The 17,037-nt window shown below is 38.1% G+C and overlaps 1 protein-coding gene across 1 annotated transcript in view; it reads left to right on the top strand.

Annotated features, from left to right (window-relative positions):
- GRM5 (glutamate metabotropic receptor 5) overlaps positions 1 to 17,037 on the top strand; it is a 514,551-nt gene that overhangs the window by 415,811 nt on the left and 81,703 nt on the right. Inside the window, exon 8 of the mRNA XM_023510155.1 lies at positions 14,785 to 15,724. Within this exon, the coding sequence (XP_023365923.1) occupies positions 14,785 to 15,724 (940 nt within the window). The remainder of the gene's footprint in view (positions 1 to 14,784; positions 15,725 to 17,037) is intronic.

Consider the following 17,037-nt stretch of genomic DNA (forward strand, 5'->3'; position numbering starts at 1 on the left):
CCAATAAATCCAAGTAAAAGGAAAAAGCAAAAACAATGTGTCTTTCAAGAAGTAGCTCAATAGGAAGCCTTATGACAGGAAGGTAGAATTATTTCCTGCTTTTCACTTATAAAGAAATGTATCTTATTTATTTTAAGTACAAAACTATAAAGGGGAAGGAAGGCAGTGCCTGTCAGCATCTTTATGTCAATAGGGACATTCTCTTGGAAGTTCTTTGGTTCCCCGAGTTACCTAATTACTTTGGAGGTTGAAACTTTTTATATCTTCACTTAAGAGGGAAAAAAGCTACAGAGGGACACAAAAGCGAGTTGGTGGGAATCTGGACCAGCAAGGAGGATGAGCTCTGGAGGGCGGAGCCACTGACAGGTTTTATAACTCCAGCATTTGAGGGAGTCTCTTCTCACAAAGGTTCATTTTGTTTGTGTCCTTCAGCTTGTCCTGCTTTTCTTGGTACATTTTTTTTGCCTTTTAATAAATAAATACATTAAATAAAAAACATGTGGAAGCATCTCATCACCCAAAATTATATCTTAAGCATTAAGCTTTAGAATCCTACCTGACAGGTAATATTCTTTTACAGTTAAATTAACTAAAACTCAGGAAAATTCTGTAAACTGCTCAAGATCACAGAACAGGTAGAAAATCAATCCCAGGTGCTATGATTCTGGGGGTTTATGCTATGCCACCTGCTCTTCTCTACAATTGCATTTTAGAGCTTCATATTTTCAGGAAATTATAGACAGAGAAAAAATTCAGCTTCAAGCTGCTCACATGTTAATTATGTCTAGGCTGCTCTGATATTTTTCATCCCAAATGTGCTTAGAATATGCTGGCTATTTGATTATGATAATTAAATTTAGACTAGGAAAGGGTGGGAAATCCTTGCCACTTTTAAATCTTATGTGCTTTTGATTTTTTTAGAGGAAATATGAGTTTAAATTAAAGATGTTTATTTTTGCTATTACAGTTGTAATAAATAGCTGTTGTTAATATTAAAAATGGAACGAGTTTTCAGAATGGTGCTATCCAGCTTCTTGGTTTCTGGGTTAGGTTAGAATTTGAATAGGAATGTATTATGCAGTACAGCTTTTGATCTCATCATTCATTTATTCAGCAAAAAGTATTTTATTAATTTTCTACTCTGTTTTCAACACTATAGTAAGTTCTGTTGATACCAATATAAGTGGAAGGTGTCTGATCTTGCATTTATATGGAATCCCACATCCATAGCAGCAGAAGGTTGATTTAAGTAATTGCATTAATAGTATAGATATTATACATACAATAATGTGAACATACCAAATTCAGTGGTGGCACAAAAAAATAATTATTTATTAGTTAGTTTTTATTGAATTCCAGCTAGTTGCCAAACACAGAACTGGGTACTGGGCACACAGAGATGATGGAGCCCTAATTCTTACCTTCAAGTATCCCAGGGGAAATTTCAACACGTTAAGTCTGCCTGGCATACAGTAGGAATGATTTAATGTTTTTCTAATCATGGAAGAATAAAAGGGAGTAAAGGCAGAAACAAAAGGAGAATAAGAAAATGCTAGCATGGGAGTGAGCACTGATTACTACAGGGACAGTGAAGAGAGAAAATCCACCAGGTCTTGAAAGTTCAGAGGTACCTGCTAGGAGGAAAAAGAATCAAGGCATGTGGAAATGAGATGCTAACCTCGTAAGAAGAGGGGTTTTCAGGCAGAAAGAAAAGACGGTGAGGAATTATACATGTCATATCTAAGGAATACATGTGTGTCTGCAAATAATGCTTTTAATGTCACAAAGCTATTCAGAGGCAAGTATGTCACTATTTCATATTCACTTTCTATAAAGGCTTGTATTATGGGAGGCCTACTTTCCTAAATCCCAAACATCATAATGGTGACCAGCTGTAAAAGAAAGTAACTAGTTTGTTCAACGATAGAATTCCCATTTCCCCAATCACTTTCTAGATTTCCCTTGTTAAGTCTGCCATACGCACACTCACCAATACAATCTCAGTAAGTTGAATTTATGACAAATGTGGTATAGAAAACGCAGATGAGAATTTCGTCTTTGTACAAGACATGTATGCAACAATTCATCTTTATTATCTTCTAATGGCATAGTGTTTTAAATGAAAAGTCTTTGGAGTCAGACAAATCCATGTTCAAATCCACGTTCCACAAATAACTTATTGTGTGACTTGAAGCAAATGAATTTCTTTCTCTGAGCTTCAACTTCCTCTTCCATAAAAATGTAAGGGATAGGAGTAAGTAGTTCATAAAATTATTGAGGAGATTAAATAGCATTCAAATAGTCTAGTACTCATTTAACTGTTCAAGTATGTTACCTTATACCACTCTACCATTAACACAGTTTTTAAAAATATAGTGATGAGAAGTGAATAAAGTGATGGATGAATTGATTTAAGAATGAATGAATAAGAAAATTGGAAATAAAGGCGCCAGCCACGTACACCTAAAGGTGGCGGGTTCGAATCCCCAGCCCGGACCCGCCAAACAACAATGATGGCTGCAACCAAAAAATAGCCGGGCGTTGTGGCAGGCGCCTGTGGTCCCAGCTACTTGGGAGGCAGAGGCAGGAGACTCGCTTGAGCCCAGGAGTTGGAGGTTGCTGTGAGCTGTAATGCCACGGCACTCTACCCAGGGGGACAGCTTGAGGCTCTGTCTCAAAAAAAAAAAAAAAAAAAAAAAGAAAATTGGAAATAAACATCCAACCTGTCTTTATTAAATGTTTTCTACATTTGAAAGATCTTTTAAGTCAATGATAATGTAGCCCAATCAATGGTACAGAGTACGGGATTAATTTTTATTTGCTGAACTAAAATCATTATAAACATCTCTTCCAACCTCACTTAGGTTATCTTCTTAAGTCTTCTGATTCTAAATGAATGGATTATACAAGGTTAATGGTGACCCGGAAATTTCAAGTAGATGGCCATGAGCTGTGACAATACTAAAAGGCATCTGCTGTGGGTTTTGATTTTATCATTAAAAAAAAAAAGTAGTTTCTAGTTTCACTGATGTCTTCATTACAGACTTTTGATATTTTCCTCACAGGCAAGAAAAAAAAATAACCTTCCCAAAGGGGATCTAACATTCATTGAATTCAATATTTTTGCATTTATATTCAATTATGTATTTGAAGTAAAACTGAGAATGGAGTGTTAGAGGCCCCTAGACTCCTGGTCTTAATCATCCTTTCTATCTAAACTTCCATCATCGGTCGTAATGCCCAGTTTCATGTTGTTACCTATCACCTATACACTTAAGATTTCTGAAATTAAATTTGTTATCCAGATATCTCACCTAATCCCCCAGAGTGAATATTCACCTGCCTACTTGGCAGACTGACTGATTTATCTGAATATCCACATTCCCAAAACTGAAATCTAGATCTTTGCCTTCCTGATACCCCAGGCTGCTGTATCCTTACTATTCTCTATTTTTCCTGCTGGCAGGAATGGGTATTCTTCTGGTAGCTTAGGCCAACAAATTTGAAGTCATCTTCTGACGTCTCTCATATCCTTTAGTCCATCAGGAAGTCCCCCTGGCTTGTTTTTCAAATCCAGAATTCTATCACTTCTCATTTCTTCCACTGTTAGAGCCATCATCATTAATCACCTTTACTAATGAAGCAAGCTCCTACCTAGTCTCTCTGATTCTTCCCCTGCCCCTGCCCCTGCTTCCCTGCTTATAGCCTCTTCTAAACACCTGGGAAGAGTTATCTCTTTGAAAAATAAGCCAGGTTAAGTTACTTCATTGTGTGAGAATCTGTAGCGGTTTCCAATCTCATACACGTTCAGGTTCTCTGTGATCTGGTCCTTTGATATGTCTCAGGCCTTTCTCCTTCACTTTATGTGGTCCTCTATCCAACACCTGAGTCCTTTTGCTCTTTCATTAAAACATCAGGAAAGTTCTTATCCTAGGGTCACTCTCCTAGCTATTCTCTTTACCTAGAAGGATTCTCTTCCACATACCCACGTGGCTATTATCCTTCTCTTCTTCAAGTCCTTGTTCAAATGTCTACTCTGAGCAACCCGTTTTATACTGAAAACTAACCCCTCTTATCCAGTTCCACCTTTACTTTTCTCTACTTCTTATGTAACCCTTAATAATTTATATTGTTTATGTAACAATTTATTTTCACTGATGAGATTATCATTCTTAGTCCCCCAGATAGTATATAAACCAACAGACAGAATTGTTTTCCTTTTTGTAGTTTTTGGCTGGGGCTGGGTTTGAACCCACCACCTTCAGCATATGGGGCTGGTGCCTTACTCCTTTGAGCCACAGGCACCACCCGACAGGAGATTTTTTAAAACAATCTGTTCACTTATGAACACCAGGCTCCTTGAACATAGTAGATGCTCTGTAAATACTTGCTAAAGAAGTGAATACAGAATGGGAAAAAAGAAACAAATCTCTATGCACTGAGTACCTGTCACCTGTCATAATAGGAATTTTGTATATTACCAGCTAATCCTCCTGATACCAAAAAAAGACTGGAGTCATGAGCTCCACTTTACAGAAAACTGAAGTTGAAAATTGAAAATACTTGTGTTCAGGATCATGCAGTAAGTAGCGAAGGAAGGCTCAACCTCTGTTCTTTCTGTGAAAAGAGTGCTTATTCCTGGAAATGATGCTACAGTCGGTAAGGCAGGAACTGTGACTGGTGGGATTCTTTCTGAAATCTCTAAAATGCAATGAAAACTTTTTGGGCACTGGGCCTTTTCAAATGATGAGTTTGATGTCATTGCTTCAGTTAATGCTGAAAAAACCATTTTTTTAATGAGATGCCAAGGCTCACACATTGATAAATTATAAAATGCATTCTTACTCTTCCAATTACTTAATTATCATTAACTTATATTATTTTTTCCTACCAGATGAGTAAAAGGATGGTATATTTACACATGTAGACAGTACTTATTCCTGAGGGAAAAGTGCTGAAAGCTCCTCTCCCAATAGAACTTCTCAAGACAGATCCCTTAAGAGAACAAAAACCAGTTTTCATTTTGCCAAAAACCATGAAATGAAAAATGTGACTGTGTTATTCATAATGATAATGTTGTAGTATGGTCAAAACAATGGCCTGTGGTCAGAAACCACTCTCATATGGCCATATCGAAGCAAGTAGTGTGGTTTCATTGATTCCAGCTTTTGATAAATATAGCTTATCCAAAACAAATTTCCTCCTAAGAACATAAAACTTTATAATGCTACACTTACCACCACATTATAACCTACTTGGGAAGCCCTTCATAGAGTGTAATGTGAGTAATAGGAATCAGATAAATGTCTCCTATCTTGATACCTCTTAAAAATCACATTAATTGAAGAGAAGAATTCACAGAGCATTTTGTGTTGCCTTGGACTTACAAGTAACTTAAGACAGCATGATATCATTTACTTGGGGGTGGTGCATAGGTATATAAACAGGGTAGAAAAAATACAATAGCCTGGCTTTTGTGCAGAAGAACATAGGACAATCTAATAAAATACACAGGCAATTGAGTAGATGTTAAGTCACTATTGTTCTATGTATATACTTCTCTTTTCCTTTTTTTTTCTCACTGTTCAAATCACGTATTATTTTATGCGATCCTCACAGTAAGCCTTAAGATGTGGGCAGGCAGGTATTATCATCTTCCTTCCTAAATCTCTAACTGATTTCCCATCGGAACTCTCAGCAGTAATTCCCAGAGAGGTCGTAATTCTCTTATGACATTGGATTACTATGCTGTAGAGTTATTTCTCTGCACATCTGATTTCTATATTTTGGCTGATTCTTTTACATTTCTTCTATTTTTCTTATGTCTATAATTCACCTGTGTGGTTCTAACCCTAACTCAGTTTTCTTAACTGATGATAGATAAAATAATGTTCCTTACCTTGTAAGAATGTTATAGGTCTTAAAGAAAGTGATAAATGTATAGTGCATGGCGTAATGCCTAGCAGGGTTGAGTCGCAGAGCCTGAGCATTCGGCCAGTACACTATTTTAAAGGAACAAACCATTGCCTTTCTGGTGTCATGATACAGACCCTGTACCATGAATGGGGCAGGTGCTCACTGTGCACTGAACCGAGAGGGGAGTGAAAAGCTGCCCTGTGCTATGTGAACAGTGGGCACTCTGGGTAACGGCATCAGTCTCTCTCCTCTTGTGCACTTCTCTTACACATATCATTTTGTTCCCTTATTGTCTTTCTCTCATAAATATGGATCATTCTAGTTAGTTAAAGATATACTCATAGCTCAGTTGAGGAATACTTAAAATATTATGGTATTTCTTTTTAAATAGAAATACCATAGTATTTTAATGTTATTAAATACCATAATAGTTTAATGTTATTTTAATTTTAATGTTTTCTTGGGAAAAGAGACAAAGGTAAATAAAACAAAGTCTATAGCAGAGAATCTATATGATTTTGTAACCAGCCTTGGGAAAGGTAATGTAACCCAGGCCTTAGAAACAGTCCTGTATATCTCAAAGAAAAAGAAAATCAAAGGCATATGGGAACACAGAAGGATTACACTAGACCTAGAAAGTAGTTGCATAAAACTCTGCGTCATAAAATCAGAAAGACTTTGAACACACAGGGGGAAAATGCTTTTTCGTAAGTAGCTTATTTGCAGAGAAAGCAATTTTATGAGTCTGACTAAAACTGTGGGAAAAGAGATCTGGCAAGTGAGGAAAGGTAAATGGAAATTAATTGTAAAACACTAATTATTGCTCATCTTAGATGCATAAAATCACACTGATAGCTTATTGGTTTTAAAAATGATGACTTTAATGTTTTACTTAAGTAAAATACAAAGAAAGCATTAATCATTTTACAGACTTATCCCGAGACATGGCTTCACTGACCTTTTTCAGGTAATTGGCCTTTAATTTCTCATCAGTGAGTATCTTCTACAAGGTTTTCTCCAGATTAAAGCCCTTTAATCTGGAGGCTAATTATAGGTCAGGGAATTCTGTATTACTTCCATGTTATGTATGGAAAAATTGAGACACAAATAGAATGAAAGACTCACATTTATAGAAAATACTTGTGCGAAGCTTAAAATGAAGTGCAAGTCTCTGGACGCCCCCGCCCACCATCGTCTCTGTTAATGAAGCCTTCACTGAACTTAGTGAACTGTGTATTGTGTGCCACATATTGTACTCAGAACTAGAAATACAGCAGTAAGCAAACCCAGTCAAGCAAACAGTCAAGCAAACCCAGTTAGCGTGAGTGCAAGTGCCATGAGAGACAGACACAGGGAATGGTGAGCTCCTGTGAGAGGAACCTGTCACTCAGGCTCAAAGAGTCACAAAAATCATCCTCCAAGAGGATATGGAAAACAGACAACTACAGAGAAGTTATCCAGTGAAGAGGGATAGGGGAAAGGCAGAACAGGAAGAAAGTATTCCAGTCTGCACATTTTATTACTCAAATTCAAATGTTGTTGTGTTTTTCCACTCTCATTCATCTGCAGTCTGACCGGAAGTCATATTTTTTCAAAGCTGTTCCCTATAAATGTGCATCTGTGATAAACTTTCTGTTTAGCACTCTGCAGTACTAGCAAATCATTCCTTATGTCTTAATTATGAAATAAATCTTTGCATACAATTTCAAATTCCCCTATAAAATATAAGCAACAAAAAAAGAACAAAAATAAAAACTAAAAATGATAGCTCTGAGTTTTCAGCAGAATAAATTTTATTAAAATGATCTAAAACAAAGGTATGTGATAAACCTTGAAAGGTGTGAAATATGCTGGGTCCAATGCCCAATGGATGCCACTGTGAAAGCTGGGAATGTCCTATGATCAATCACTCAAAAAATGTTCTATGCTAGAAGGCTTTAGGGACACAAAAACAATAATATGCTAATAAATGTCTCTGGCCTTCTATGTGTGCAGCAAGCTCAGCACACATAGACCAGGATGAGAATCTTGATCAAGAGCTTAAACTAATGAGATTTCTCAGGAGGAATCATGGATTTATGTCAGGATAACAAATATCAAAAACTTACACCATCACTAGCCTCACCTTGCCCATGGCAGACACTGTTAATTAATCATGATTCTCGTTCCTGCTAAGTAGACTCAGGCCCTCATTTAGAGGAGTAATTGACCAGGTTGCCTCCCCACTATAACAAAAAATAAATAAATAACCACAGTATTCTAGTATCAGTTTTAGCAAGTTTACTTACCTTATTAAACTTCATATTTCCTCCTCTGTAAAATAGAAATAGTGACATTTACCTCCCTTGTTATTATGAAACTTACAAAGCATAATATTTCTGAGATAGCACCCAACATATGGAGGTCTAACAATTAAGTTCACAAACTCATCCAAGAAAAGGTACTACAGATCTCATTGCTGAAGTACTCCCTTTGGGAAGCTATGCATCAACACCAGTGTCTAGTCCACCCTCAAAGCAATTTTGGAACTCTTTTTCTGAAATGACCATCAGAGCTATTATTGTATGGCACACATTTACCCAAGAAAAATAATGAATATTGCTCAGAAAGACCCTATCACATCACACGTCGACTGATGTACCAAGGTTATGAAACCTTACTGATTTGTTTGTACAGTGCTGCCAATGTAAGCTCACAGAGGCAAGTTTGTAAACTTAATTGTCAGACCTTGTATAATAGTACATAATAATTCTGTAATGCAGGACTTCTTAAGGTAGCAAAAAAGTTTGTTGAGAATGACTTATTCACACACTGGAATGAAAATTACATACTTTATATGCTTAACATATTAATTTGAAAATTGATGTGTTATCCATATGAGGGAGGCACTGTGCTCAGTAGTGATGATCCATTTGTGAGCAAAAGAAACAAACTCCCTAACATCAGGGTGCTTATAGGCAAGGAAGGAAGACAGATCTTAACAGTACAATCAGTCAAACTCCCTCATCCCCGCACAGAAGAGGTTATAATTATCGTCAATGCTGCAAGGAAAAATGAGGACTCTAAAAGTCACACACGTGTCACTGCCAATTCTTCTGAACTATGGAAGTGATGAAAAGGTTTAGCATAGACTAAGTGAATAGGAAATACTAAAGAATCAGAGATATGGATGCTACCGAAAGAATTCTTTGTCTGCATGCCCCTGTGATCACAGAGCAACATCCAAAAGATTCAAATCCAGGATGGTGAAGAAAGGAGAAAAGGTAGACAAATGGCTTATTGGCAAAACAGATTGAAAGTGAGAATGATGGTGTGTTAGTCTCCTGTCAACTCTCTGTACTCTGGGTAGATCTATTGCTCACACATCAAAGAGTAGCCCCATTAACAGCCCTGCATCAGTTTGTGTATCTGAAATGGCCTGACAAGTAGCTGAGGATGCATACATTTTATTCTCAGAGATTCTCCATAGCAACCTCCTTTATCCACACATACACAGAACTATGGAGATTGTTAAGGAGGTCCTGCTCAGCTGGAGTTACAGAACATCAGGCATCTGTGTCTCATTACCTCTGCCTGAACAGACACTCAGAACAGGGCTTGGAAATTCAACAGTCCAGGAACACTTGCCAACAGGAATATCAGTAGTGTAAGCCTAATACCTGAACATCGAGCATGAGAACCAGCCATGATTGAGCAGTCATATCATTTTTAAGGGTCCAGGAAATCAGACATCATTCATAGTGCTATTAGATGTATGGCAAATGCATTGGTGGAATCGTAGGATGAATATGGACAGTATAATTTTGGTAGTTCACTTTGCCTTTTTTAAAAAGGAAAAAAATGTGTTGTATTTTCAATGTAGGTCAGTTCAAGCCATGAAAATATGGATTATCCTAATTTTCCATAGCCTTATGGATCAAACACAAAAGGAGGAAAGAAAGAAGTAGGTAGCTCCCTAAATAGATGTTGTCAGAAAATGGGCCATGGTTTTCTAATCTGGACTCATCTGCATTTCTAGAAAGGAATGCAAAATGCATTTTCTGAGAACCAGAGAAACTCTAATCTACTTATTTGAAGGGAATTTCACTGATATGCTCAAGATTATTTAATCTAAACTATAATAAAATATGCCAAATTGATTAGACTCATAATAAAACTATAGAATGTATGCACTATAAATTCTTAGTTAATATCTACTTAAACTTCCTGTATCTAATCATCACACTAAGAATAAAACAAGGGTAAAATAAAGCCATTAATGGTAAGATGCTCAGTAACTAGAAGAATATAATGAAGAAATTTAAGAAGAATAACTAGGCAGATAGGAGTAATAATCAAGCAGAATTTAAATCATAATAAGGCTAGCCTCATGGAAAGATTCTGAGGTCTGCTAGAACATGTTCCCTGTTAGCAAGGATGCCACCTTTCATTCAAAAGAAATAGATATAATTGTAGTTGAGGAAGAAAAAGTATATAATGATTTATTACTAGGTAGGGGACATCCCTATGAACATGAAGCTTAAAGATATATGCACGTTATTCGGTTAAGGATTTAAAACAGAAAACCTGAAGTGATGTTAAAAGACTGTGACAGGCCATTCAATTAACCACTTCCCTTTAAGTTTCCTATACACCGCCTTCATTCCAGCTGATCAATCTTACACCTCCCTGACACATCCTCTTTCTCTGCCATTCCTAATAGTGCTCCACCAGACTGCTAGACTTGGCTGTCATCTACATCTGTGAATTTCCTCATTGACTGCAATGATTGCTACGTCTCTTATTTCCACCTGTAGAAAGTCAATTCCTAACGTAACTTCTGCACTGACGCCACTCCTAAGCTCCTCTCTCCATTTTCTAGGTCTTAGACACTTCAAATACAAGACATCCCAAATGAAACTATATATCATTCCCAAAGAATGTGACTCTTGTCCTCCAACAGCCCTGTTAGTGAATAGTATTGCCATCAATTCAGAAGTCTTTTTCCTTTACTCTTCTGTCTGTCTGATTCATAATTCCTTTCAATCTTAGTTCTGAAATGTCTGTACCAATTGCTTGTCTTCTCTATCACAGTGACTGGTTTGTGCCCTTATCATCCCTGACTATCCTCCTGTGATAACTTTTGACTGGTTTCTTCACCTCTAGTCTCCACCTACCATTATAACTTTCTGCCTTTCTAATCTATCTCCCCTACCACTACCAGTAGTCCTAGCCTTGAGACAATGTACTTCATGAAAATCCTTAGATAGGGTTGGCACGACTGCCCCTTGGAGTTGTCATATAAGATATTCACACACTGGGTGAGAAATTGGCCTGATAATCTCTAAGGCTCAATTGCTAATCAAGGACCAAGGTCTAGTTGTACAGAACCATTGATGCTGCTTATTCAAATGACATTCCTTCGCCTCACCTCAATGTATTGACTCAAGTGTCCTGAGCATAGACACCTGAATTATATTTTTTAGGCTTTCCCAGTGATTGTGATAGATATCTGATTTTTGAAAACTCTAAGATCTTTTAAAATTATAGATTCAGTGATTGTAACATTCTAATTCAGAGTCCAATTTGCTATTCTAAGAGAATAGTTACAAAAGTATTAAAGATTTCAGAGTGGCTCACATGGAATGGAAAAACATTAATTCAAACATATAAATTCTGGTAAATGTGTGAAAATAATTACATCCTATTAAAAGCATGCTTCATGCACATGTTTTCCAGCACATATATTTAAAGAGTTTTCTTTAGTTTCACACGTGATGTTAATAGGTTACACATGAAAGGTTCAACTATATATTTTATAAACATAGTGCTGAACGCTATTCTATGCAAAGTATTTAAAAACTACATTTAGATAAAAAAAACAATTAAAATTTAGCAAGACAGAAGAAAAAATCTGTTAAAATTAAAGCTCTTAAAGTAAATATTTATATTTTTTCAAATGCTGTTTTTAGCTAATGAAAGAATTCCTGCCTCACATGCATGATAACGTGTTTCCTACATCAGTAAGTTCCTGTGGACATTAATAGCTCATGACCTAGCAGTAGAAACAAGCCTCTATAAAATTAACTATAGTAGATAATAAAGTTTATTATCCAATCAGTGCTATAAATAAACTGTTATAAAAGAAAAAAAGATTGAAATGATTAAAATAGTCTTTACAAGGACCATATTTGAAATTTAAGCCTAAACCCTATGATTTCAGAGGTTGAATTCCAATATAGCCAAAGCATATGGAAACACAGATGATTGGATGCAATACAGGTATATTCATGAGCAAGGAGATGTGTATGTATGTATGATTAATTACAGTATATAAAAATAACTTTTATATTTAGTCCATGCTTTTTAAAAGTTAAAACACCTTGTTTCACTAAGAAAATGACATGAAGGCTATGTTAACCAGTTTGATGAAAATATTTCAAATTATATATAAAAATAGCACACTGTACCCCATGACGGTATTAATGTACACAGCTATGATTTAATAAATAAAAAATAAATAAATAAAAGACACCTTGTTTCAGTATTAAATGTACAATTAATTAGAATAAGAATTCATTTTCCCATAAAAACAATTTTGCAAAGTGTGCTGAGGATCCCAGAGATAGCTATTAAACATGGAATAACTTTAACTGTAATACAACTAGTACTAACTAAAACTGGAGACCTTAAAGCAAGAGATCAGAAGGGTGGAAACAAGCAAAAAAAAAAAATTATTTGTTTCCTTTCCTTTACTACAAAAGAGCTAGAATCTGACGTATTTTGTGAAGAAACACTGGCTTCTTTGCAAATGTATCGCTGTTTCCTCTAGTTCTCAGTAACCATTGACATTCAAAGCCAGTTACTGTAGTGCCCTTGATCATGGCATATGGTAAGTTAATAGAGAAACCTTGTCCCTATCACAGTGAGAAATTTGTTCTGCCTTCATATATCAAGGAGGAAAATGTAGCTTAAACAAGGGAGATGTGGAAATACTTAATGTGGAGTTATGAGATTTCCATAGCTATCAGGGATTCAGCACCCCCAGCTGTTTTTCTCTTCTAAACCCTTCTAACCTCAAAGTGCCAGCTAACTACTGGATCTGTATACCCAGCATGTTTATATGGCCAGGAAGGGTGAAAGGGTACTTTCAAAATGAGTCATTTTCCTTTGTGGAATCTTCTGCCTACATCTTACAGACTAAAAACTAGTCATATGTCATGTTAGACTGCAAGATTTGCTAAAAAATGTGGTATTTTAATTGAACCCTTTACCATCCCAAATAAGATTAGAGATGTATTGCTGACAATGAAGGGGACAGTGGATATTTGCAGGCAATCAGTAATCTCTGCCAAGTTCCTCAAATGCCCGCCCTGTCAGATTACTTACCTCCATTCCTATTGACCTAGTAAAGCTATCTCAAGTCTATTTAAAAAAAAAAAAAAAAAAAAGACTCTGACAGGAATGATCCTAGGGCAATGGTTCTCCACTTTGGCTGCACATTAGAAGTACTTTTAGTATCTCTTAAAAATGTGGATGCTCAGGCCACACCCAGGCCAACTAAGTCAGAAACTGACTCAGTGTGATCCTGGCTTACCAGAAGACAGGTAATCTACACGGCACTATATCCTGTCACTTGTTTCTGCTACATAATCAAGTGATATAAAAACTGCATGACATGAGTAGAGAATAATTTTGGGAGTGGTGGCACTTCCCATCCTGCCAATTATTTGTCTCTGGGGTAACTTTTCTTACAAAAACTAACTGCTCCTTTTTTTCAGCAGAATCTTCTATAACATCTAAAACACAAGATTCTCTGAAGATCCCAACCTCCTTTGCTAATGTTGGCCCTCTTTGATACCTATACTCCTTACGCACTCCCATATTAGAAACTTTATACGGCTCCCAAATAATTCTCAAAATTGTCCACACCTCTGTCTTATCCCAAATCTACACAGCAACCAAAGGGACTTTTAAAATACACAAACACACACAGAGGCTCAATGCCTGTATCTCAGTAGTTAAGGCATCAGCCATATACACCAGGGCCGGCAGGTTCAAATCCAGCCCGGGCCTGCTAAACAACAATGACAACTGCAACAACGAAAAGCTCCATGCATTGTGATGGGCGCTTGTAGTCTCAGCTACTTGGGAGGCTGAGGCAAGAGAATTGCTTAAGCCCAAGAGTTAGAGGTTGCTATGAGCTGCGATGTCACAGGACTCTACTAAGAGCGACATAGTGAGACTCTGTCTCAAAAATAAATAAATAAACAAATAAATAAAACACAAACCTGATCCTCCCATTCCTCTGTGTAAATCCTGGAATAACTTCCTGTTGATCCAGAACTCTCTGATTTGTAAAATCCCCCTCCTGGCGGCTCCCTGCCTCATCTTAGTCCACTTAGCACACACTTGCACAGCAGCGTCCTTTCCTGCCTCCCTCCTTTATAGTTAACCTCTGCTGACCAAGCACATGGAGTCCCCGGACTCTGTCAAACCTGCACACTCATTTGTTCATTCCTATGGGGGGACGCCTTGAGGGCCTCCATGAGCAGGGTCCCCACCCATGCCATACTTCTCTATAGTCCTCATTACAGTTGTCAGTAATTATTTTAAATGCCCTGGATTAGTTTTTATGAAGGCAGAGAACATCATCATTATTTTGTTTCAGAACCTAGAACTCCTCCCATCACAGAATTCCTATTCAGTAATATAAAGTTAAAGGATTTCTGAATGAACATGTGGAGGAATGAGTAGCTGGGATACTGAAATGAGAACGGTGGATGGGAGACAAACTGAAATGGTCATAGACAGCTGCCTGTAACTCAGTGACATGTGAACCAAGTAAGGTCTTCTCGCCTTTTACAATATGTGTCTGTGTCTTTGCAGGTTGTGATTTGATCCCTGTACAGTATCTCCGCTGGGGTGACCCTGAGCCCATTGCAGCAGTGGTGTTCGCCTGCCTTGGCCTGCTGGCCACCCTATTTGTTACCGCAGTCTTCATCATTTACCGTGACACACCCGTCGTCAAGTCCTCCAGCAGGGAACTCTGCTACATTATCCTTGCTGGCATCTGCCTGGGCTACTTATGTACTTTCTGCCTCATTGCGAAGCCCAAACAGATTTATTGCTACCTTCAAAGAATTGGCATTGGTCTCTCTCCAGCCATGAGCTACTCAGCCCTGGTAACCAAAACCAACCGTATTGCAAGGATCCTGGCTGGCAGCAAGAAGAAGATCTGTACCAAAAAGCCCAGATTCATGAGTGCCTGTGCCCAGCTGGTGATCGCTTTCATTCTCATCTGCATCCAGCTGGGCATCATCGTGGCTCTCTTTATAATGGAGCCTCCCGACGTCATGCACGACTACCCAAGCATCCGGGAAGTCTACCTGATCTGCAATACCACCAACCTAGGGGTCGTCACTCCCCTTGGATACAATGGACTGTTGATTTTAAGCTGTACCTTCTATGCTTTCAAGACCAGAAATGTCCCAGCTAACTTCAACGAGGCCAAGTACATCGCCTTCACAATGTATACCACCTGCATCATATGGCTGGCCTTCGTGCCGATCTACTTTGGCAGCAACTACAAAATCATCACCATGTGTTTCTCTGTCAGCCTCAGTGCCACGGTGGCCCTAGGCTGCATGTTTGTGCCGAAGGTGTACATCATCCTAGCCAAACCCGAGAGAAACGTGCGCAGCGCCTTCACCACGTCCACTGTGGTGCGCATGCACGTGGGGGATGGCAAGTCGTCCTCCGCAGCTAGCAGATCCAGCAGCCTCGTCAACCTGTGGAAGAGGAGGGGCTCCTCCGGGGAAACCCTAAGGTAAAAGTCCTGGGGACACAGTGGGGCACTGTCCCTTGTAGCTGAAGCAGTGGCAATTACTTCTCAGGTCTTTTACATGGAAGAGAGTTAAGCGAAAGAAATGTTGGACGGCAGGGTGCCTTAGGGCTCTGAGCCCTCTCCTTGAATGGTTTTTGTGGGAGTCATTGGATATGGGTCCAATTTCTTAGGCCGAGGCTGGGAACATGGAACTTGTGGTCTCTACTAAAGCAAAGAGTTGTAGCAAAACAGGAGTGAGGTTGAAAGGGTAGTGAGAACAGAGTTAAGTCACTAAGCTAAGGCAAGGACCCCCCAAGTCCTGAGGGCCAGAGAGACCTTGTGGGCTGTGTTCTAGCTCACCAGCGCAGAGACATGCTGAGAGCAGATTGCCCAGAGCATACTCGTGGGACTATGTACTCATGGACCTGAACCTTACTCAGAGTAAAGCCCTGGAATGCCAACCACATAGACACACAAGAATGTAGAATTTATATTTTTGTTCTTAATGGCAAGCTGAACTCTTTGGGAGATAAATAATTGAAAATGGAAAAACAACAAAGTAGCTTTGCATAGACTCATCCTGAACCCCTAGTCAGTTTCTCAGTGCTCTGCTGTCTGTAGTCCCATCCCACCTCAGATTCCATATTATGGATTATTGGACAATTTCTACCTGAAAATAATCTGGGCCCCCCACAGCCAATTTCTTCCCCTGGGAGGTACCTCCTTATATGGTAAATGATCCCAATGGTTCAAAAGACAGTACGATGGGAACTTGGGAACAAATTCTGAGCATCAAAAAGTCACATAAATTGTTAATAATTAGGAATAAGAATGTCCTTATTTCCATAGACTGGGAATAAAGAACAACTCTGTTTAAGAAGTATATGTCCAAAGAGCTAGTCAGGACATCAGACTTGTTAAATCTACCAAGATTTGATAGTATTTCTAAAAGCTAGACATATAAATGGAAGATATATATCTTTCAAATGGAAGATAAATATCTAGGTAATATTGCTTGAACTATTCTCCTACTTAGGTTGCCTGAAAGTCCTATTATCTATCAGCTCTAATTCCTCAAAGCATGCATTATATTGATGGTAAAGACACTGTGTCTGCTATGATTGAGAAGGACTCATGGGATGCTTGAAGTTTATCTACAAGCTCTAATTCATTTGCATCACTGACTCGTACCCTTGCCTCTTTTGATTCTTGTCTGTTTCCTTCACATTGCTCATCTCTTTCCATCAACACTGTGCAAGACATTCAACTAAATTGTAATTTGTTGCTTCTCCTTCTTAAATAATTCCCAGCAGTGT

This window comes from Otolemur garnettii, unplaced genomic scaffold (assembly GCF_000181295.1).
Source record: "Otolemur garnettii isolate 467f Iridium unplaced genomic scaffold, OtoGar3 scaffold00001, whole genome shotgun sequence".
In the NCBI taxonomy this organism is placed as follows: domain Eukaryota; kingdom Metazoa; phylum Chordata; class Mammalia; order Primates; family Galagidae; genus Otolemur; species Otolemur garnettii.